At 55.2% G+C, this 22,516-nt stretch overlaps 1 protein-coding gene across 1 annotated transcript in view; it reads left to right on the top strand.

The window, feature by feature from the left end:
- Window positions 1–6,486, top strand: part of LOC130022596 (collagen alpha-1(XIII) chain-like) — a 63,675-nt gene extending 57,189 nt beyond the window's left edge. The window contains exons 33-35 of the mRNA XM_056113362.1: window positions 1,950–2,027; window positions 4,751–4,789; window positions 6,364–6,486. Coding sequence (XP_055969337.1) covers window positions 1,950–2,027; window positions 4,751–4,789; window positions 6,364–6,366 — 120 coding nt within the window. The 3' untranslated portion in view covers window positions 6,367–6,486. The remainder of the gene's footprint in view (window positions 1–1,949; window positions 2,028–4,750; window positions 4,790–6,363) is intronic.
- Window positions 6,487–22,516: the final 16,030 nt, after the last annotated feature.

The following is a 22,516-nucleotide window of genomic DNA, read 5'->3' on the forward strand; positions in this document are numbered from 1 at the left end:
GCGTTACCATCCAGACGTCACCAGGGGAGAGCCAGGCAGGCAGAACCTGTTGGGAGCTTCCGCGAGGCTCTCCTGCCAGCATGCCAGGCCCGGGGCCCTGGGTGACACCAAGGGTCCCCATGCTACAGACCCTAGAGGGAGGTTTCCATGAAGGGCCGCCCTGGAAAAGCCGGCCCAGCCCGTTCCCCAGACGCCCCCACAGCCCCAGAGTAGAGGGAGGTGAGGATGCAGCCGACCCCCACAGGAGGAGCAAGGCCTGCCTTGCTGAGAACCAGCAACCACGGAGCCCTGGACGGCAGGCACATGCGGGTACACATGTACAGACACACATGGGCACATGCACACACGTGCCTGGGTCTGTGCCACTGGGACATGCCCAGCACGTCCCCACACTCACGTACACGCAGCCCCTCGAACTCGGAACAAGACTTGAGTCCTGGAATAGCCAAGGGGCGAGGGGCAGCTGGAACAAAAGTCACCAGCAACGGCCTTTTGAATGAACGCGCCCCAAGAGAAGGGAGGGAATAGCACAGCGTGGAGGGCATTTGCCCTGCACGCGGCCGACTCAGGTTCGATTCCCAGCATCCCATAGGGTCCCCTGAGCACCGCCAGGGGTAATTCCTGAATGCAGAGCCAGGAGGAACCCCTGTGCATCACCAAGTGTGACCCCCCCCCAAAAAAAGAGAAGGGAGGGACCAGCCATTCCCCCAGACAGTCGTCTCCGTGCACGGCATCAGCAAACCAGCCGCCACTGCATCCAACTCCGTTCCAAGTGCTCTCTCTCTCTCTCTCTCTCTCTCTCTCTCTCTCTCTCTCTCTCTCTCTCTCTCTCTCTGTCCCAGCCTCCTTGCTCTCACCCCCTGCCCACCTGCCCCGGCCACCTTGTCAGGGTCCTGGCCGGGAGGGGGTCAGTATTGACTCCTAACCCTGTCCCATAAGAGAGAATCCACCACAACCCCCGTTAATTGCCTTTCCTCGCTTTCTGTCTCTAACTCGAACGTGGGACTAATCCCCGAGTGTTGATGTTGTTGTGTTTTTTCGGACTAAATCATCGTTTACAGGGGGAGCGGGGAAAGAAAGGATCTCGAGGGGCTAAAGGGGATAAGGGAGACCAAGGCGCACCCGGATTAGATGCTCCCTGCCCGTTGGTATGTTGGCATTCATCACTTGCTTCGTTTGGGTTTTATTTCTGGGGGCGGGGGTGGGGGGCACGGGGTGGCGAGTCCGAAACCAAGAGGCAAATGGAGGAGGAGGAGGAGGAGGCCTGAAAGTCAGTGCTGCCAGCCAGACCCTCGCTGTGGGCACTGCCGAGAACGCAGCCGTGGCCACCTCTGCCCCTTTCTTTGAGGCGGCCTGTGCAGGGAAGAAGCGGGCGGGAAGGGGTCAGGGCCCAGCATCAGGGCCTTCCGCTCTGCCCTGGCCTGCGCACCTCACCTCTGCCTTCTTGGTTTTGGGGCCACCCTGTGGACGGCTCTTCGTGCCGCTGAATCCTCCTCACTCGGTCAAGATGCAGGACTCTGGGGGTCAGCGCGTCCTGAGGGCCCCTAGCTTCACAACAGCACAAAAAGGGGCCTGTTGGTTGGCCACTTCCACCCGCTGCCCGCCTCCAGGACGAACCTATGTAGCTGCACACCCGGGCGTCCGGGAGCCTTCCCGAGGCAGATGGCCCAGGGGCCAGGCCAGGAAGGTCTGAAACTTGGGATGCAGTGACCTCGCAGTTCACTAACCAACACCTCCTCCAAGAGGGACTCCGTGCGTCCTCCCCAGATCCGGAGAGCCCTGAACTGGGAGCAGGGGATGGCATGGGAAGCCGCTGGCATTGCCCCCCGCCCCAACCATCGCGCCCTCAGAGTCCTGCATCGTGGCCAGGGTGGGGCTGTGCCTCTCCACCCCCCACCGGAGAGGCCAGCCTGGGCCTCAGTAATCGTCGCGGTTGGTTTTGTGAACAGGGACACCGAGGTTTTAAAGGAGAGAAAGGGGAGCCGGGGTTGCCGGGGCTGGACGGACTGGATGCCCCGTGCCCGCTGGTATGGCTCCTCCCTCCTGCCTGCACGGCCGACCGACTCGGCTTCCCGTGTGTGGTTTGTGCCTGCGGGTCCCTCCCCGCTCCTGCTCCGGCCACCGCCTCTCTGCCCTCGCCCTGCTTCACTCCAGGCGCCCAGGGTGCCCAGCTCTGCCCGGTCCTCAGGGACCCCTGCCACTCCCCTCTTGCATGCCACAGGTGCCCAGAAGTCCTCTGGCTCCCCCTCCCAAAGCCCAGAGCCTGCACCACCCCCAGCCCCGCCTCAGCTGCTCCTCTGAGAATGGGCAAGCCGGGTGCAGAGAGCACCCAGGAAGCCCCCAGATAGGTTCTTTGAACTCCGACTCCCCCAGCCCCCACCCATGACAGCTCGTGGCACGAACACTGGGCACTGGACATGTTCCAGTGAGATGCCGGGGTCAGCCGCACCCAGCACCCAGCTCGATTTTGGCAGAGGACACAAGGGTCTCTGATGGGGTGGGGGTGACAGAGGGGCCCCAGGATGACCTGAAACAGGGGCCTCCCTGCCCCGTCTTCCTTCCAGCCGGGCCTGGGGTAGTGGCAGGTGGCACAGCCCAAGCTTGGGGACAGGCTCAGGTCTGCAGCTGAGACCCCCGAAAGCTTCCTCTTTGGCCTCATTCCCAGAATCAGCCACAAAACCCTCCCTTCAGGGCCTGGCTTGAGCCAGTCCCCCCCTGGGGAGTCTGCAGGAGGCTAGGGAGGGGAGAGGGAGAGCTTGGGGAGAGGCCATAGGGATGGAGGGGACAGGCATAGGGGACCTGGCCCTGAGCGTCCCTGCCTGCACTAGCCCAGGTGGCCAGCACAGCCTCTGGCCTCTCCATCCACTGTCCTCCCCACAGAGAGGACACCCACCATGGCAGGGGAGCAGGGAAGACCCTTCCAATGCCTTCGGTTTGGAGGTTCCCTGCACCCCGCCGTTTCTCCAGGAGCTGGGAGCCCGTGGACCCACATTCATGCCATCAGAAGAGAATGTTCTGCCCCTCAAGTCCCTCAGGTCATGCTCACGCGTGACCTTAGAACAGGATAAGTAGAGATCTGCGGCCACGAGCAGGCAGGAGGGGGCCAGAGGGCCTCACTTTTTGAGGTCTGGAGCACGCCCAGACCGAGCCGGCCGAGGAGCACGCAGCGCCCCCCCTCCCCCACGCACTCCTACCCTCCAGCCCTGCACCCCTCCTGGCCTGGCCTGCACCCAGCATGCTGCCTGCGTATGCCCGACTCACCCAGGAACGTCCCCCATTAACCACTGGCCGGGTCACATGCCCCCAGTCTCAGCCTCTCGGCTCTCGAGTGCAGCCCTGAGCCCTGCCTGCTCCTTCCACTGCGCACCCCCGCCCCCGGCCCTGTCCCCCTCCCCGTGCCAGTGGGCATGCCGCTGTGGTCCCCAGACACGCCTCTCACTGCTGGAGTCGGGGAGGTGTCCCAGAGGGGCAGGAGGTTGCCGGGAAGCCCTGGTGCACCGCCCCCCGCCCAGGGAAGAACAGGCTCGACTGAGCCCAACCCTCACACCCACCTGCGTTTTCTCCAGCACCCCACCCCCATCCCAGCACGTCCTGGTCTGTGGACTTAACTGCAGGTCCCTTGCTCCTATGTCATGGCATTGCCACAGTGCCCAGAGCGTGGCTGCAGGACGCTGGGCACTATTGATCTGCGTTTGAGTAAAGTCTTAGTTTAGTGAAGCTTTGGGGCCAGATCGAGTGAGACACCTCAGGGCTAGGCCCTGGCTGCACCCCTGGGAAGAGCCTTCCCATCTTTCCTTGCCCGGGGGAGCCTGGAATCCCAGTGTCTGCCTCTAAGAACACTGAGGCTGGGCCAGAGGCACAGCACGGCAGGAAGGACATTTGTCTTGGCCATGGCCAATACGGGGGTTCGACACCCGACATCCCAAGCACCGCCAGGAGTCATTCCTGAGTGCAAAGCCATGCGAAAGCCCTGAGCATTGCTGGGTGTGGCCAGAACCAAAAAGAAGACGGGCCAAATCTCTGTCTCGGTCCCCATCTACCTCTCCGAGATTCCTAGCTGAGGGCACTGGGGGCTGAGAAAACTCAGCACGTGTTGGGGCAACAGATGTTCTGGGGGTGCCCCCAGCACAGAGGACCCAGGGCACACAGCTGACCCCTGCCCTGCTTGTCCATCTCTCCCCAAACACCCGGTGGGGCCCACAGCTGTGACCGAAGTCCTTGTTGTCTTGCTGCCGGCACCAGGACCGGTCACCGTGCCCGGGAATCACCATCCCCTGCGAGTGTCCTGCCCCCGCTGAATGGCCGGGTACTGGGGAGATGTCCTCCTCAATGCTAAGGAAGAGAGAAGGGAAGTGGGGAACTTAGCTAGGAGCGCACTCGTGACCTGACTTTGACAGAGGGGGAAACTGAGGCAGCCGTCAGCACCCAGCATTCAGCAGGGAGACAGAGAAATAGACAGCGGGGACTCGAGCAAGTCGGCACCGACCTTGCTCACAGCTGACCCGGGTTCAATCCCCCGCACCACATCCGATCCTCTAAGCCCATCAGGAGCGATCCCTGAGTGCAGAGCCAGGAGTCAGCCCTGAGCACTGCTGGGGGTGGCCGAAAGCCCCAAAAGAAAAGAATAAGGAGAGATGGGCAAGGTGGGCTGGGGGGGAGAGGGTGGCCTTCGTGTCACGCCCACCCGCCTGCCACCTGCCCGGGGGCCTTCACGGGGATTCTGAACCCGCCACCTCCCTTCCTCCCGCAGGGCGAAGACGGCTTACCCGTCCAGGGCTGTTGGAACAAGGTAAGTCCTGGTGCCAGGCGACCCCACTCGGGACACGCTCTCCCCTCTGCGGAGGGGGGGTGCCCGCGTCCGCCCAGCCCGTGCGGTTTCATGCGGCCACACAGAGAAGCCACGTGGTCTGTGGAGACAGACCCTCGGCCCCGTGGGCAGCTGCAGGCCCAGGGTTTTAGTTCTGCTGTGCCAGGCTGGGGTTAAATCCAGGGATTCACACTGGCCATGGGCCACTTACAATCAGTCCTTCAGCGCTGCTCTAAGCCCACGTCTGATGATGTTTGTCCGGCTGCATGAGGCCTGTGCTCTCACGTGGCTTTGGGACCTTCCCGGGGCGGGGCCGGTGCTCTGCTTCTCCCTAAACCCAGCAGCCAGAGTGTCCTGCTCCCATGGGGCCTCACAGCGGGGAGATTCCGTCATCATACCTGTCGTGGCACCGCTGAGGTCAGCCTGCCCAGCCGGGCTCCCGGAACACAGGGCGCTCTCACCGAGCCTGGGGGACCCGCTGCTTGCTGACCCAGAAGCCCAGGCTGGTCCCAGGGAAAGATTGAACCTCTCACCTGGGCACCATGACCCAGGAAGCTAGTGCATCCTCACACAAGCACTTGAGAGCCCACCCTGAGCTTCCAACAGATCCCCCGTGTCCCAGTGAGGGCAGGACTGAGCTTAAATTGAGGTAAAGAGGGCCAGAGCGATAGTGCAGTGATCAAGGCCCTCGCTTGGCACGCAGCAGACCCAGATCGATTCCCAGCATCCCACATGGTTTCCTGAGCCTGCCAGGAGTGAGTCCTGAGTGCAGAGCCACGAGTAACCCCCGAGCATGGCCAGGTGTGGCCGGTAAACAAACAACAACAAAAGGTGAATAAAGGTCCCTCCGCAGATTGCCCAGGATCTCAGAATTGAGGCAGCAGCGGCAAAACAACCAAAACGCTGACCCTGGGCTGGGCTGGGCTATGGCTTGCACGGTTGAGGCTCTGAGTTCTCCCCGGGGCAGTGGAGAAACAAGGGTCACCAAACACTAGCCGTTAGTCCAGCACCCACAAACGCACCCAGAACCAGAGGAAGGAAAAGTAGGACGTGCAGGTGGGGTGAGCCTGTCCCTCCATCCACGTCTCCTCATGCAGAGACCCCTGGACCTGGACCAACCTGGGAAAGGTCTGAGCAGCTTTTAGGGTCACTGCTGATGCTTAGGGGGTAAAAATTGAGCTGGCAAGGGAGGGCGGCCCCATCACTGTCCAGCGCTTTGGTGTCCTCGGAGAAGCAAGGCGACAGTATCCTGCTAATGGTTCCCTTGGTTCCCTCCAAGTCCGGGGATTCAGCAGAGGGACCTCCACACGCAGGCAGCGTGGACAGAAGGTGCCCCCTGGTGGCCGAGAAGGGGAGTCCCTGACTTGATGGTCCCCAACCTGGGGACGCCGAATGTGGGGGCTGGGGCTCCCTGCCTGCTTGAGCTCGGGTGCCTGCAAGTTCCCCTACGTAGTTCCCATCCAAGTCAGGGTGGGACGAGCTCCTTCCGGCCACCCCCCACAAACACACACCAGCATCACATACACTAACTCTCTTGTTTTGTGTTTGTTTTGCAGTGATGCCTCTAACCTGGGATTGGCCTGAGTGTGTGTTTGTACATAGAATATTTATTTTTATACAGTTTTCACTCTCTGAAAATGCCAGAAGGATGATGCATCTTACAGATTATTAAAAAAAGACAAAAAGAAAAGAAAAAAAAGAAAGCCCTACATACTTTGTACAGAAAATGCCAACCTCTTAACTTTTTGTTTGTTTACAAGACGCATAAGTCCTGGACGCTAATACACTTTTTGTTCGTGAGCATGGCCAGATGTTTGCATGGTATTTATGCACACTTATTAAGAATGGACGCTTAATAAATTATTGAGTTCCGGTGCCAAAAGGGGGCTCCACCGGCACCGAGGTGCAGGCTGCCTCCCCCCCCACCCCATGTGAATTCACAGAGATGCAGAGGGCCATAGTCAAGCGAGGCGTGCCTATGGACACTTTAAACTTGTGGACTTTGGTAATTAAAGACAAAATGAAAGTGAGTGATCCATACTCCTGATGCATCATTGCACGACACGAATTCCTTCCCGCTGGGGAGCCCAAGGCAGAGAGTGGCGTCTGGACACGGTCAGTCTGGCAGTGAGGAGGGGTCTCGTGTCTCGGACCCCATGTTTCCTGCAGTGAGTGTCTTGAAAGTTTATTTGTGCAGGACATTCCGTGTGCTCTCAGGGGGACAGAGGCTTGGAGGTGGGGTTTTGTTTCTTGGTTAGACTGCAGGCACTGGCCCTCTCTGCCTGTGGATGGCGGTGCACGCCATAGAGAAGTGACTGTCCACTCAGAACTGGCTGTGGGAAAGTTTACTGCTTGGGCCATTCTGATCTGAGAGAAACAGCACAGATCTCAGCCACTTGGGCAACTGAAGTTGCTTAAGAAATAGAGTTTTCTAGTAACGGGGTCCCGGTGGGCTCACCTGGAACTCTGAAGAACCTGGAACTCTGAGCACATAGCAAGGGGTGAAGCTGAATTCTCTAATGGTGTAAACTAATGAGTAGTCAGTCTGGCTGTGTTTTTTGTTGTTGGTGGTGGTGGTGTTGTTGTTGTTATCATTTTTGTTTGCTTTTGTTCGTTTTGGGGTCACACCCAGCAATGCTCAAGCCTTACTTCTGGCTCTGTGCTAAGGGTTCGCACCTGGCAGGACTCAGGGTACCATATGGGGTGCCGGGGATTGAACTTGGGTCAGCCAAGCGCCCAACCCACTTGTCTCTCGCCCTGAGAAGTCCAGTTTTAAAAGACAAAATAAATAAGAATAAAATAAAGCTTTAAAAAATGAAGTCACAAACCTGTAAAGAAAGAGAGAGGGGGTTTTGCTGCTCTCTGGTCATTACTGTAGATAGGTCTTTGGAAACAGCCTCTAAGCAAGACAATATATAGGAAAAGCAAGTCTTCAGATAATGTCACTGGTGCCGGGCAGTGGGCATTTCTCTTGTCCCATAAATATTATAACTAGACGGTATTGTTTGGGGACCTCCTGTGCTCTGCTTAGAAGAGGTCTCAAGAAATTTTTTTTCTCTGTTTTTAGTTTTGGGGCCACACCCGGCAGCACTCAGGGCTCACTCCCGGCCGGGCTCAGGGGATCTTAAGTGATTCCAGAGATTGAAACAGGAATGAGGTCACATGCAAGGCTGGTACCCTACCCACTGTAGGTACGTACGGTGGGTACCTACCTCTGGCCCCTGGAAAACCCATTTCACAGAATAGATCAACGTGGCTCGCAATGCCACACACACTGCTTGGGTAGCTGAAACCTCCCTCCATTCTGCTGGCCTCTGCACTTACCTCTGAATGCCCTTTCTTGAGAGCACTGCCAAGGAGACTCAAACCTTCCCTCACACCCTGGAGAGCGGAGACTTCCCATTCAGGAGATCCCTACGGATGGGGGTGTGCTCCCCACTCAAACACTTATGTAAACAGGACGCCCTGCTGCCCACACCAAGAGGTCCTCACTGACAATCATTTTGGAAATCAGACAGCACCCTCTCTCGGTTCCTGCCTTGTTCCAAAAAGCTACACTCAGAGGCTGGAGCAATAGTACTATGGGTAGGGCTCTTGCCTTGGATGCAGCCAACTCGAGTTCCGTCCCCAGCAGCCCAGATGGCCCCCTAAACCCTTCATGGGTGATCCCTGAGCACAGAGCCAGGAGTAAGCCCTGAGCACTGCCTTTGGGTCCCCCCAGAAAACAAAAGCTAAGTTCTGGGGACCAGAGACATGTCAAGTGGGTAAGGGCCTCGTCTTGCACACAGTTGACCTGGGTTAGATCCCCCAGCACTTACAGGGTTCCCTGAACCCACCAGGAGTGATCTCTGAGCATCTCCAGGTGTGGCCCCAAAACCACTGTTTTTAAGTAGGAGGAATTAATTTAATTATAGACCTAAAATAATCTATACGGACGTGGCTTCTGATATCAATGAAGCAAAATGAAGGTGCAGATTTAGAGCTAAGATAAAAGGGGGAGGAAGGAGCATGAGTCACTTAGTGGTGATAGGGAAGGAGATGAGCTTCTCATTGATCCCTATGGTCGGTCCATCTGCCTTCATGGTAGGGCTCTCCATCGGTATTATCAGTGTCCCAGTGACCCTGGGTAGAGAAATGTTTCCTCACTCCTGCTTTCGTCAGTTCATTTTTTTAAGCTAGAAAGTCAAGGTCGAGGGCTGGAGCGATATAGCACAGCGGGAAGGGCGTTTGCCTTGCACACAGCCGACCCGGGTTCAGCATCCCATAGGGTCCCCCGAGCACCGTCAGGAGTGATTCCTGAGTGCATGAACCAGGAGTAACTCCTGAGCATCGCCGGGTGTGACCCAAAAAGAAAAAAAAAAGTCAAGGTCAAGGGAAATAGGCCCAGAGGCGGGAGAACAAGAGAATTCCTGGATAAGGGAAGTTTGCCCATTGGGCTCCGAGACAATCCATGAGCCCAGCTCCGTGCCCACAGCCCCCAGCCGTGCTCCCTGCGCCTGGGTCCCTGTGCCCGAGCACGACTCCCCCACCCAACTCAGTACCTCCTGTCCCTCCGCCTGCACCTCCTTCTGCAGGGCTGTGAGCTCTGTTCCTACGCTGCCCCCCACCAGCCCGGCCGGCCCCCCTGCAGGCCTGGGCACGAAAAGTGCCAAACACAGAGCCCAGGGGGGTGGGGGAGGCAGATGGGGGCCGCTGGCAGGCTGGCAGCAGGGCAGGAGACCCAGGCAGGCTGACAGGTGCTAGAAGCTTCACTGCAGGGGCCAGGGGGCCAAGGGCAGCGCCAGAGGTGGCCAGAGAGGCTCACCTCCCGCTGGCCCTCTCGGTGGAGTCCTGCCTGCCGGGGGCACCCAGCCCGACCTGGTCCTGAGACCCGCTGCAGTTGCTTCACTCCCAGCGTCTGGCAAGCAGCCGACCCAGCTTGGCCAGCGCCCTCGTGGACAACGGGGTAACAGGCGCAAAGGTCGATTCCCCGCAGGGTGGGAGGCTCGAGTCTCTGTGCTCCTGGGGCCTGGGGACTCGCTCAGGAAGGGGCATCCCCTGTCACACTGAGCCACTAGCCCCGTCTCCAACGCACCCCGCACTGCCCACCACCAGACTGGGCACTGGCCGCCCTTCTCCCTTCACCGGGCAAGACGTGACGCCGCGGCTATGGGCAGGGCAGGGTGGCCCGTGAGAGGAAGAGCTCCCAGGGGACAAGCTTGGTCTCTAGGCCTTGGCTGTCTCCCAGGTCTCAGTTTCCCCAAATGTCAAAGGAGGATGTTGACTTGGGCGCCCTCCTTTCTCACTGCCTATGCTGACCTGCGGGGGGTGGGAGGGGAGAGTGGGTCAGGGACCGTGGCGCTTCCGTGACTCCCCTCACCTCGGAGCCTTTGGCATGTACTGTGCATGGTCTTGGTGCTGCAGAACTGGGTGCCGGCATGTGCATGCTCCCGCCGCCCCCCCCCCCCCCCCACACACACACAGGGCCCGGGGAGTGTTTGTTGGTGAGCACGGGAATGCCGCTAGCTGGGGCTTCTTGTGTGGAATGTAAAGGGAACCACAGGTACACAGAGGGACCCGGTCAGCAGCCTGGCATCTGTCCTCAGGCTCCGTGCCCTCCCCCAGCCCTGGCGTTCACGCCTGTTCAGATAACTTGGCCCCCTCCAAGGCCACGGCCCTGGAGAGAAGAGCAGGGCAGAGAGGCCACCGACGGGGCAGGCCTGCTGGGAGCAGATACCCTCATCTGTGGGGTGCGGGGGACCAGCACCTGCAGGGTGACGCTGTGGGACACAGGCTCCCTTCCCACGGGGCCATCACGGCCTCCCCCCGCCACACACGGCCCCCAGCTCCCAGCTCAGCCCTGCCAGTGCTTTTCTGGACGGCTGGACAGTATTGAGCCTCCCTCCTTGGGACGATCCAGGAGGCTGCTCTGGGCTGCTTCTGCTTTCCGTGGGGGTGGGGAAGCGCGCGTTGGTGCTGGAGGATGCAGGCTTGGCAGGGAGGACCCGACGGGCCTGGCTCATCCTGTCTCTCCCAGCCCCGGCTCCCCTCAGGGGGACTCCTGTGTGCCCCTGCCCCACAGAGCAAGCGAGACTCCAGGGGCTCAAGCACTTGCTCTGTGCCGGCCAGGATGGCTAACTCAGCACAGAGGTCAGCACCCAGTAGTCCCTCGCAGACTAAACACAGCAGTCAGCACCCAAGAGTCCCTGCGCAGACTAAACACAGCAGTCAGCACCCAAGAGTCCCTGCGCAGACTAAACACAGCAGTCAGCACCCAAGAGTCCCTGCACAGACTTGACTAAGCACAGCACTGCTGCCCGCACGGGCTTGGCAGAGACACCTGCGCAGGCTAATTGCCCAGCAGCATGGCTGTGGCAACCAGAATGGCCGGGATGAAGAGGGCACCTTGGTGGGCAGGCAGGGGGCACAGCAGACCAGTGGCAGCTGGGTGCCACCAAGCACAGGTCCCCTCCCTCGGCCCCTCGACCCTCCCGCCACAGAATCTTCCCGTGAGCCTCAGCCAAGCTCACTTCTCAAATCCGGGGACCGTGCAGGTGGAGGGAAGGGACAGAGGATCCAAACTGGCTGCGCATCTATGGGGTCCCCCTCCCCGGGAGACGCCCCGCGTAATCATTCTCAACTCCCCTTCTCTATACTTCCCCCAAGGGCCAGAGTCCGTGGCTAGTAGCCAAGAAGTGAAGCCAGCGGCCTGGAGACTGGCCAGGAGGTGGGAGACGCTCAGAGACCCCTGATGGAGGGTCACGAGCCAAACGCTTCCAGGGGGACCTGCTTGAGGGGGTGACTGCACGGTGCTCCCCGGAGAGTGGGGCCAGCCGCCTTCTCCAGGGCTGGAGCCGCCTGGGGAGCCGACGCCGGCCGGCCCGGCCCTCCAGCTCTCTGCCGGACTCAGTGCTGCTGCTCAGGCCCCCTTGCTCACAGAGACTTGAGATTCTCTGCAGAGGGGCTCCTGCCCTGCCAGGCTCTCACCAGGTCCTGCCGCCCCCTCCGAGGCCACAGTCAAGGCCTGTAACCTCTCCTCCTGCTTCTCCAGAGTTCCTTCCATTTCCAGGGGTGTCAGCACTGGGAACCCGGTTACTCCCCGGGGTTCTCCCAAGGGTCTAAGTGTAGCAAACTGGAAAAGCAGAATGCATTTGGCTGCAAGCAGGAGAAGCAGAGCTAGCCAGGGGGGAGCAGCCCGCTAGCAAGGCTGGGCAGAGCCGGGGCCCAGCCCGCACAGAGCCAACTGCGGACAGACAGAGGCAGCGTGTAATTGTTCTGGAACATCTGATCAAGCCCGTTCCTGCAGCAAGACTACAGAAGATGGGGCATTCTCCAGCCACCCCCTTGTCCATCCATCACACTGGACAGACCCTCTCGCTGCCTGCTTCCCCCGCACGGAAAGTGGACACTGAAGTGCTCCCTGGGTCTCACCTCCACTCGCCTCAGGTTCCCTGCAGCCAAGGGGGAGGCAGGCACAGCAAAGGAAGGGAGGCTTCTTCAGTCAGCGCGTCTTGAAGGAATTCCTCCCTTTCCAGAATATTCCAGAACGCAGAGGCTGGGTCGCCAGGACACACATCCTAGCTTTAAAGGCATAACATCTTGCTCAGTCGTGGCTTAAAGACAATGTGCTTGAACAGCCTGGGGATCCCTGCTCGCACCCACAGCCTCCAGCGAGCAAAGTTCATCCCGGACAGCCCCAGCCTGCATCTTTTCCTCTTTGGATGCTTTACAGCACTGTGGAAACAGCAGCCTCCCGGCCCGTGGAAGGGTCACTGCTCCAGATAGATGCCAGGGGCCCTTTCTGCCCACATTAGGGTCAAGGGTGTCCGTAAAAGGATGTGGCGGAGGTCATGACCGACGGTGGGCCAGACAGTTACCCAGCTAGGACCCGCGGCGGCCAGCTGGGTCCCCCTGAGTCCTCGCAGCCAGGTCAGCTCACTATCCCCTGAGCAGACACTCAGGCTCCCCTCTGTGACAGGAGGCCTGGGGAACAGGCTCGGGGACCTTCCCTGACAAGCAGGATCCTGGCCCTCGGGATAGCCCAGGGCCTCCATCACCCGCCAGCAGGCCACACTCTGAGCCAGCAGCAGCTGAAGCAGGCAGAGACGCATCTCGGCCACATCCTGAGAGGAACAACTGCCCCTCTGGGCTCGCCCACCAAGAGACTCTTTCCTTGTACTCCGCCATTCCAAAGACAGTGTTTGATCGCAGACCTCAGTACGGGCCTGCATCTGCCCCCTGCCCGAGGGAAGCCCTCTGGCCTGGGAGGACCCAGCTCGGCCCATAGGCCGCCCCGACCTCCACTCTGCCCCCTCTGGCCTGGGCAGGTACTGCGCCGAGCAGGGGAGGAGGCGCTGCGGGTGGAAGGACTCAGCCACTGAGCAGTGTGGTCAGCGCTCACTGTCCAGGGGGGAAAACACACAAGCAAACAAATGGGTCTTTGTGACCAGATCTCAGTGAACTGTTGTCACTGGGTTTTATTCAAGTTTCTGGTGAAATTTGGGTAGGGACAGGCGTCTCTGTGTTCACACAGAGGTTGCTGGGAAATACAGATGGAGACACAGTGACCAGGGGTGGGAACTGAGGACAGTGTGGATTCACCCCTGGGAAGTCACTTTTAAATCTCAATTCTACCACTGTTCACATTTCTTTTTCTTTTTTTTTCTGAAAGCAAAAAGTCAGCTCTTTTTTTTTTTCTTTTTTTATCTTGCTTTAAGATTCAAGCTCCTGGTCGATTGAGGCTATCCTCCTTTGGGGCCCCTGGATAAGATGTTTCATGACACTGGGCCTCTTTGCATCTCCAGGAGTGTCTTCCTTCCTCCCACACAGCACCTGATCCCCCCACGTGGTCTCATCCACCCGGGGTGTAAGACGTCTTAAATTTCATCACCATTACCTCAGTATTTTAGAGTGTTTTTTAAAGCTTTGTCTTATTCATGCTTCACGGGACATTTCGGTGTCATGAATTCAGAGATTCCCACACCTTTTAAGTACGTCAGAACCTAATTTTCTGCCTGGCCTCAGGACAGCCAAGAGCCTGTCTGACAGGCTGTCTGGATGAGGCAAGGGCCAACACGGTTTTCGAGAATAGTCTCGAGATGGAAAAAGCCTCGATGATTGTTTTCTTGCGACGGTGATTCTGGAAAGACCCGTCCACACTGCAGACTCAGTGGGTCTTTTCTGTGAAAGGAAAAAACGTTTCCCTGTATATCGTTTGTTCATGGCTTAAGTGTTTCTATCACTTCTGTTGCTCTGCCAGGCAAGTTGTCTTCTTTTCATGAGTTATTGTGTTTTTCCTATGACTTTTAAAAAGTCACTTCTTCCCACTAAATTTTTCTTTGGGTCAAAAGCGCCTCCTGTGAAGGCGACTTGGTGCTAAGCCCCTGAGGCAGCCCCTCACTCAGGGCACCCCTGCCGTATTGCCCCTCACACTTGACTCCCTATTTTAAGCCAAGAGAGGGTGGAGCTAGAGAGATAGGACGGGGTGGGGGGTGGGGGTAGGGCACTTGCCTTGCATGCAGCTGACCTGGGTTCAATCTCCAGCACCCCGTAGTGTCCTCCAAACCCACCAGATGTGACCCCCGAGCACAGAGCCAGGAGTAATCCCTGAGCACTGCTGAGTGTGGCCAAGACAAAAATAAAACTTGGTAACATGTTCGCAGGGTTGTGAGGCCAGCCAGAGGGGTCTAGGAGCCCAATTTTACAGCCACACGGTGCCCGGGGGCTTCTTTCTCCAGAACTGAGCAGATGGGGGGCGGGGAGGCGGGGCGGCTGGAGGACTCAGTCATAACCTCTTGCACCTTTTAGCACTTTACCAAATGGTTCCCCGCAGGAATCTGAGCCCCAGGAGCTGTGGCCCAGGTCCTGGCCCCTCTTTCCTTGGCTCCAACCCTTTCCCTGGCCACCCCTGAGAATTCTCACCTCCTTCTCTTGCACTTTTCAGTCCTCCCCCCCCCCCCCCCCCCCCGCTCACCTCTCCCTGCAGGTCCTGCTCTCTTCGCTTCCTCTCTCCTGACCACCCACTGCCCACGCTGCTCCCAGCAGGGCGCCGCCCAGACCTCAGATGAGGTCTGAGTTTCCCTCCCAATCCTGCTGGTGCCTTCCATTTCAGCCACCTCTGACAGGTTCTGTTGATTCATAAGCACTCAATTTTCTTCTATTTTCCTACGCTCTTCGTAAGAAAAAAAAAATACACCGTTTTCACTTGGGTCTAAGTCTGCTAGCCCCTGGGAACCTCCTCGTGAAGGACTGCTTTGTTCCCTTGGTCACGGTCGGTCACGGTCCTCCCGTTGATCATCGATTTGCTCGAGCGGGCCCAGTAACCTCTCCATCGTGAGACTAGTTGTTACTGTGTTTGGCATATCGAATACGTCACGGGGAGCTTGCCAGGCTCTGCCATGCAGGTGAGATACTCTCGGTAGCTTGCCGGGCTCTCCGAGAGGGGTGGAGGAATCGAACTCGGGTGGGCCATGTTGGCTGCGTGCAAGGCAGACGCCCTACTGCTGTGCTATCGCTCCAGCCATGTTCCCTTGGCTTTTTGATATTTCAGTCATAAGCAGGTGTCTCGGGTGTCCATTGGTCGTAAGTTCAGCATCCTGGCAGGCTTTGTCTAGACCCAGGACACCTGCACCCTGAGGAAAGCAACGGGCTCTCGCTCAGTTTCTGTTTCACCAGCTTGGGAACGAAAGGGACAGCTCGAAGTAGGGTTTTGTGACTCTCGTTCAGCAGCTTTCTGAAATGTGTCTCTATAGGTTGACGGCATTTGTCCTTATGCCTCACAGGAGTGTGCTTGGTTTGGCTCAAACCACCAACACATCCACTTTTTTTTTTCTAATTTCAAGACATGCTCAGGCCTGAGTGAGTGGACATGTGCCCTCTCTCCATCCGACCTGGACAGAAAGATGCAGTGGACGAGGTGGGGTTAAAATTCTCTGCGCTGGTCCTTCCTTCTCTGTCAGTCAGGTGCCCATGTGGTTTCCTGCAGAGCAGGGCCTGCTGGAATCTGAAGGGAAATCCCATTCACGATGACCCACTAACTAGGGAAAGTCAGGTGCTTGAGGCAAAAATTAAGTAGAATGGAAGAGCTCATCTTTGACCCAGCAACCGTCTCTCTGGGGCCAGAGAGATACTACAGCGATAAGGCACTTGCCTTGCACGTGGCCAACCCTAGTTCAGTCCCCGGCACCACAGATGGTCCCTGAAGCGCTGCCAGAGTGATCCCTGAGCGAAGAGCCAGAGGAATCCCTGAGCACCACCAGGTGTGTCCCCAAAACATCTTCCAAGAAGAACCCATCTCTCTGGTTGATATAGTTCATCGCAAAGTAAGAGAGTCGGTTCCATGGACACCAGAAGCTGAGTGAAAGAACCCCAGAATTTACCACAGAGGCATCGCCAACACCCACATGGCCGTGGAATTCAGGTGTGCCTCGGAATGACCAGCGTAACAGGTCAATCCCAATGGTTTGCGGCTGTCCGGGGGGCCAGCGGCTAATGACTCTGTATTTAAGAGAAAAGAGCTCCCTGTGCTTCGTGGCCGCAAGCACCCACTGGATGGAGTGATGTCTCTGGGAATACCATGTGTGTGGATAGGGCACATATGGGACAGGTTCCCTCTCCCAGCAGAAGAGAGCAAGAGTCCAACAGGCCAAAACCCAGGCTGCTCCCTGGCACCCAGCTCTGAGGAACTGGATGCTTTGGGTCAGAACACAGCCTCCGGACTCCCGGAATAAACATGGGCCTCCCCAGAAGCCAACAGCATCCCTACTTGGTGTCTGAAGGAAATCTCTTAACGTTTTCTCTTCTCGAGTCGCTTGTGTTATGTGTCTTCTCCACCAAGTCCTAAGTCAGTTGAATGCAGTTCTTACGGACGAGAGGTTCTGAGCATCAGGACACTCAGCCTGTCCGCCCAGACTGGAGGTGGTGCCAGGAAGACGCCCCCTCAGAAGGACGTCCTGAGCATCACGGCCTTGTGGGGCTGCAAGGCCCTCGTCTCACCCCGGCCTCTCCCTTCCGGGCAGAATCCCTGCCCTCACGCCACAGCCTTTCTCTGACAACTGTGTGACTTCCGACACTCCACCATGGCCCCTTCCATGAACAAGTGAGAAAAGCACCCCCAAGAATCTGAACCGCACCCTAGGTTGGAGTACTTCCTTTCTGAGAAAGATGCGATCACATTTCAGCAGTGGAGCAAAAGTGCCCGAACCCAGCACACCCTCATGCCCAGCTGAGCCCTGCAAGCTTTCCCAGCAATCCCTGGCTGATTTTCCAGCCTTTTATGGAAGCTGTTGAATATTTGTCACATGTGTTCCTTCGCACTTTCTTCTAAGGGTTTCTTTTTTCCCCCCTTCTTTTGGTACATTTGGATGCACAACTTTTGAACGCACAGTATTTTATGTTGGTGATGAATGAATTCAACCATGGAACAGTTTCTCTTATTTCCCATGGTCTTCAGATAATTTTAAAAAATGTTTAGAACTGGACCGGAAGAATAGTGAGGCAGGTAAGGCACTTGCCTTGAACGCAGCCAACCCAGATGCGATCGCCAGCACCCCAGGGGGTCCCCCAAGCCCTGCCAGGAGTGATCCCTGAGCTCAGAGCCAGGAGGAAGCTCTGAGCACCACGGGGTGTGACTCCAACAACAAAGATGAAATGTTTAAACCTCCCACACCATTGAACATATGACGTGCCATGCTAACTATGCACATGTAAGTATTCTTTGGCCTATCTTGTTGTTTCGAGTATTATTTCTTTCATTGTGATCACTATCACTATTATTTTGTTATAGTTATTTTGAATAATTTTTCTCTTACACTCAATTTATTTTTCTGACCACCTGGAGATTTTAGACATCTTCTAGATACTAGCATAAGTAAACATAGGAAAGCATGTAACTAAAGCCCTTTGAGGAAGAGATATTGATATTAAATGCTCGGTCTTTTTAAATGCTACCTATTTTAGTTTGTTTGCCATAATCAGGTGCTATTTCAATAGAACTTGTTCCCCCTGGAGGGCTGGGGGGATGGTTATTCAGTGCTTTTCATTCTGGCTTTGATTTTTAACAGCAAGTAAATTTGCCAAAACCCGAACATAACCAGGTGAAGGCGGTTTTCCATCCTTGGTAACAGTCTTTAGCCCATTTCTGTCGCTTCTGGTATAATAATGAACTACATTTGCCCAAGGACCTACAATTCAGTGACCTCCAAGTAATTTCAGTGTGTTTTAAGTAGAGGGCAGAGCCCTCAGCGAAGCCCACCCACATGCGTTCACATTTCTTCGAAAGTCCTCCCACTTCACCACCTCCTGGTCGGCACAACCTGGAATTCTGAGCAACTTCATCCGAACCAGTGACTACCTGAGTCTTGTGAGGGGTCAAGAGCCTGAGACCATAGTCCACTCACTCACCACCTTTTCCGGGTCTCCTTCCTCTAAAGTGCAGGGCTGGAGCCTCTCTGTAAATTGGATAATCTCTCCCTTACGACAGGATACAGATTATTCAAATCAGCCCACCCCGACAAAACTTTGCTACTTGACTACTGTCCAAAAGTGAAGACTTTAAGCAAATGAGAATAACTGCTTCTAAGTCTAAGGTCCTACCTGCCTGCAGCCCACAAGAGGCAAAGACCTGATTCTCACAGATGGAACGACATCAAAGGGAAAGCCAGAGATCGTGTGGCAAACCCAAGGTTACTGATCACACAAAACAAAGATTTTTTTTCTATTTTTAAATTTTGGAGAGGCCATCAGGTTCAATAGATGGAAGAGGACCTGGTTAAACTAATGACATTATTAGACAACAGCCTTCTACATTTCAACTTGTAAGAGGGAAAAAAAAACTGTCAGAAAAATTCCCTGTTGAAATCACAGTTCTTCCTGTCTGCCTCATCCCAGGGTGTTTATATGTTATTTTGCACTTTATATCTCTGGTGTAAATATTTCTGTTGTAAAAAGAAATGTAAATATGAATTATATATTTTGCTTCTGACTTTTCTAAAATGGAAGTTGACCTCAGTGAATAAACATGCGAATCACCCACGTCTCGTCTTCTTTATTCCTTTAGAAATTCTATACCTGCCCTTTAACATCTTTCAGAAGGGAAAGAGGGTTTCATGATTAAAGGGAGCCTTCCCAACTGACTAATGGTGCCTGATGAAGAGAAAAAGATTAGGGGTCAGAGAGTGGGCTTGAGTCCGACTCTTTCATTGCCAGATGTGGACCGGCCCAAGTCACTAAACCTCGTGGAGCTCCATCTCAAAACGAGAACAGCTGCCACTGTTGTTTCAAAATTTGGAAGGCAACAAAAGCACATGGAATTGGGAGGTCTGTGTTTGTATTACGTCATTCTGGTCACATACTCATCAGTACCAAAGGATCATGGGTGCTATATAGAAGGAAGATTTCTGTTCAACATTTTGTCTCACTTGAATTCTATTTTTGGACAAAGCCAAAAAGAAATCGAATGTGGGGGCTGGAGCGATAGTACAGTGGGGAAGGCGTTTGCCCTGCACTCGGCCAACCCAGGTTCAATTCCAGCATCCCATATGGTCCCCCAAGCACTGCCAGGAGTAATTCCTGCGTAAACCCCTGTGCATCGCCGGGTGTGACCCAGAATGCAAAAAGAAAAGGAATTGAGTGTGAAGTTGCCTTTTCTTATTGGTACGTCTAAAGACCATGATTAAGAATCATAACTATTTCATTAGTTTGAAGAGTACTGGGGGAAGTGAGAAGTTCAACAATTGTTAACAGAATACTTAAGATTTGAATATGCTCTGGGACTGACCAAAATTTCTTCATCAATGAACAACGGGAGGACCGTGACCGTGACTATCCAACAGCCCATGGCGGGGGAGGGGGGGAACTTTACTGAGGCCGCGGAATAATCAAAGGACATGGAATAAAACTCAGTAAGAGACTCCATAAGAAAGCCCTGATGGGGGCTGGAGCGATAGCACAGCGGGTAGGGCGTTTGCCTTGCATGCGGCCGACCCGGGTTCGATTCCCAGCATCCCATATGGTCCCCTGAGCACTGCCAGGAGTAATTCCTGAGTGCATGAACCAGGAGTAACCCCCGTGCATCGCCAGGTGTGACCCAAAAAGCAAAAAAAAAAAAAAAAGCCCTGATGGTCTGCAGATTCCCTCCCACCTCAAGGGACTGAATGCTTGACCCTGTGTTCCAGCAACGCAGCACACACTGGTCCATCTGCCCACCTCTCATCTGTGTAGGAGGAACTGATTGTTGCAAGTCACCCAAGATTCCTCAACATCCCTCAACGTGCTCCTTCCAGGACATGAAAACACAGCTGGGGTCAGTAGGACCCTTGAACCCCTCTCTCGAGCCCTGCTCCAGAGGACACACAGAGAGGGCTACTGGCAGGGGACTTGGTGGTTTTCCTCAGGGCCACCCACTTGCCTTCTGTCTTTGGATCAGGGCATCAGAAAAGGAGTGAGTATCTTGTAGAGTTTGGAGGTCAGGTTGGGGGTCATCTAAAATTAAAGGCTCCTCCTATCCCAACAAGCAGAGCAGAGCCATGGTCTCGGAGATGGGGCCTGGGTCTGAGTCTGCTGTGGTCTGTCCCCATAAGCCATCCCTGTTCTGAGATGTTAGCAGTGGGGGGGTGACACCTGTGAAAGACCCTCCGACGCGCTCCTGTTTCCTGACATTCTCTGTCCCACTACCCAGGCCCAGGTAAAGGCTTTAGGTACACAGCCCTGTGATAACCAGTTAATTAACCACCACTGGCCTCCCCTCACCCCCCAAAACAGGACCCCAAAAAGAAAAGGAAAGGCAACAGCTGTTTTGTTTTTAAAGAAAGGTGTTTTCAAGTTGCCGTGAAGAAGGTCCCAGAGAGCCAATCTGTGGGACAGAGTCTCAGAGAGACAGGGACGGGGAGCGTAGCCAGACTCTCTCAAGCAAGCTTGTGGTGGCAGGATTCTGTGTTTTGAGATGAAGTTTTTTTTTTAAAAAAAGACAAAAGCAAGACTCTTACGTAGACTTAAACATGGACATATTAAAGATGTATTAGATGCATGGGGTTAGGACAGTGGAGAACTTAATATGTACACAAATTAATCAGAGCTCAGTTTATGTGGAGTCAAGGTCCGCTGCGATGAACTGCAAATGGACCCGAGTATGTGGTCATTATCAGAACAGACAGAACTCATCCAGCTATCTACAAGTGAGGAAGGATGGCAGAACCTCTCCCAAACAACACACAGGTCTAACGTCTTATAACACAGAAGGATACACAGTCTCGTTTCCTTCCCAAACACAACTTTCTCCTCCAACTGTAAAGCCAGGATCCACTCTGTTTACTCCCCAGACATTAAACTCACCCTCATTGCATTGCACACATGCTGGTAAACGTGGCTTGGAAAAGCAGGCATTGATGAAGTCATTTTTTGAGTATCAACCTCCTGACCCCTGTGCCCACCCCTCTCCCTGTCCACCCCCACCTCACTTTGCTTGGGGCTAAGAACTCTTGACATGAATAACTCGGCAGCGTTTATCAAAAGCAGATGTAGTGAAGGATGATGACCTTGGATCTCAGCACTCAACACTGGGGGAGCAATAAATCTCCATGTTTATAAGGCTTGAGCCTTTCCTCTGAATTAAAGACCCCTGACCCTTCACTTTTGTGGTAACTGAGAAGGATCTCTTTGCTACTGGCCCCTTAATTCAATGTGCTGACAGTTAAGACACTTACAATAATGAATCAAGCTTTCGTTGGTTTTTTTTTTTTCCAACCTCATAACCCTGCTCCAATGAGGCTTCATCCACATCCAGCAAGCTGGCTCTTCTGATCAGGCTGGCAAATTCGTACCATCTCAGTCTGGAGATATGACCGAGGTCTCCACGCTCCCTTTCTTCCCAGGACTCATGTCACTAATGTGGTCGCTGTATTCTTGCCATCGCTCAATGGTATTCTTTCCTTCTGGATCGTTTCAAGTTTTTAAGCAATAAATCAGAAGATTAATTCAAGATGTGGCTGTGGCACGAGTCATGGGGCCTTCATCAGCATCTCATTTTCCTCTGCTTCTTCATCAAGTGAGTTATTTGACGTGACATCTCTTCTGAGGCCGTCACGCTAGCTGGAGCTACCATGTGGCCGTTGGGGTCTTTGAGCTGATGAACTTCTAGTTGCTGAGGTTGAAACAAGTTAGTGTGTGACGACTCAGAGATTGGAGGGGGAATGTGGGTGTGGGGGGAGATTGGCTTGAAGAGCACCAGCACCTAAACAGCTCTCTCTCTGCTCACGCTTGATTTGAGAAAGCAGTAAACGTCCCCAAATGAGAAACCCAGTGTCATCTGTAGAGATTTAAGCTTAAGCAGACCAGGAGGAGTTTAGGTACCGGGAATTCCAAGAGGAGATGATTGTTCTCTCTGGATTTGGTAGCCAAAGACCTCCAGAACCAGCCACCACCATGCTGAGACCAGTCTCCGCACACATGAAGGTACCGGAAGAGGAAGAAAGGCACGCGGGTCCCGGGGCTGAGATCTCCAAGCCTACTCGGATCGGGGCTGAGCATCCTCCACCCAGATCCTCCAAATTCCAGTAGGCAGGGGTCACACCCACCAACTGGCCCCCTGGTGCTGTGTAATCCCATCAACGTCCAAGACCCAGAGACTAGAAAACCCAGCTCCCGGAAGCGACATCTTATTATGACATCTTATTATCTCATTCCTACTTTGGACAAAGTGGCAGGCTACCGAATGTAACCTGCCCACACGGCAGA

The sequence above is a fragment of the Sorex fumeus genome, unplaced genomic scaffold, assembly GCF_029834395.1.
Source record: "Sorex fumeus unplaced genomic scaffold, SorFum_2.1 ptg000020l, whole genome shotgun sequence".
Taxonomy (NCBI): domain Eukaryota; kingdom Metazoa; phylum Chordata; class Mammalia; order Eulipotyphla; family Soricidae; genus Sorex; species Sorex fumeus.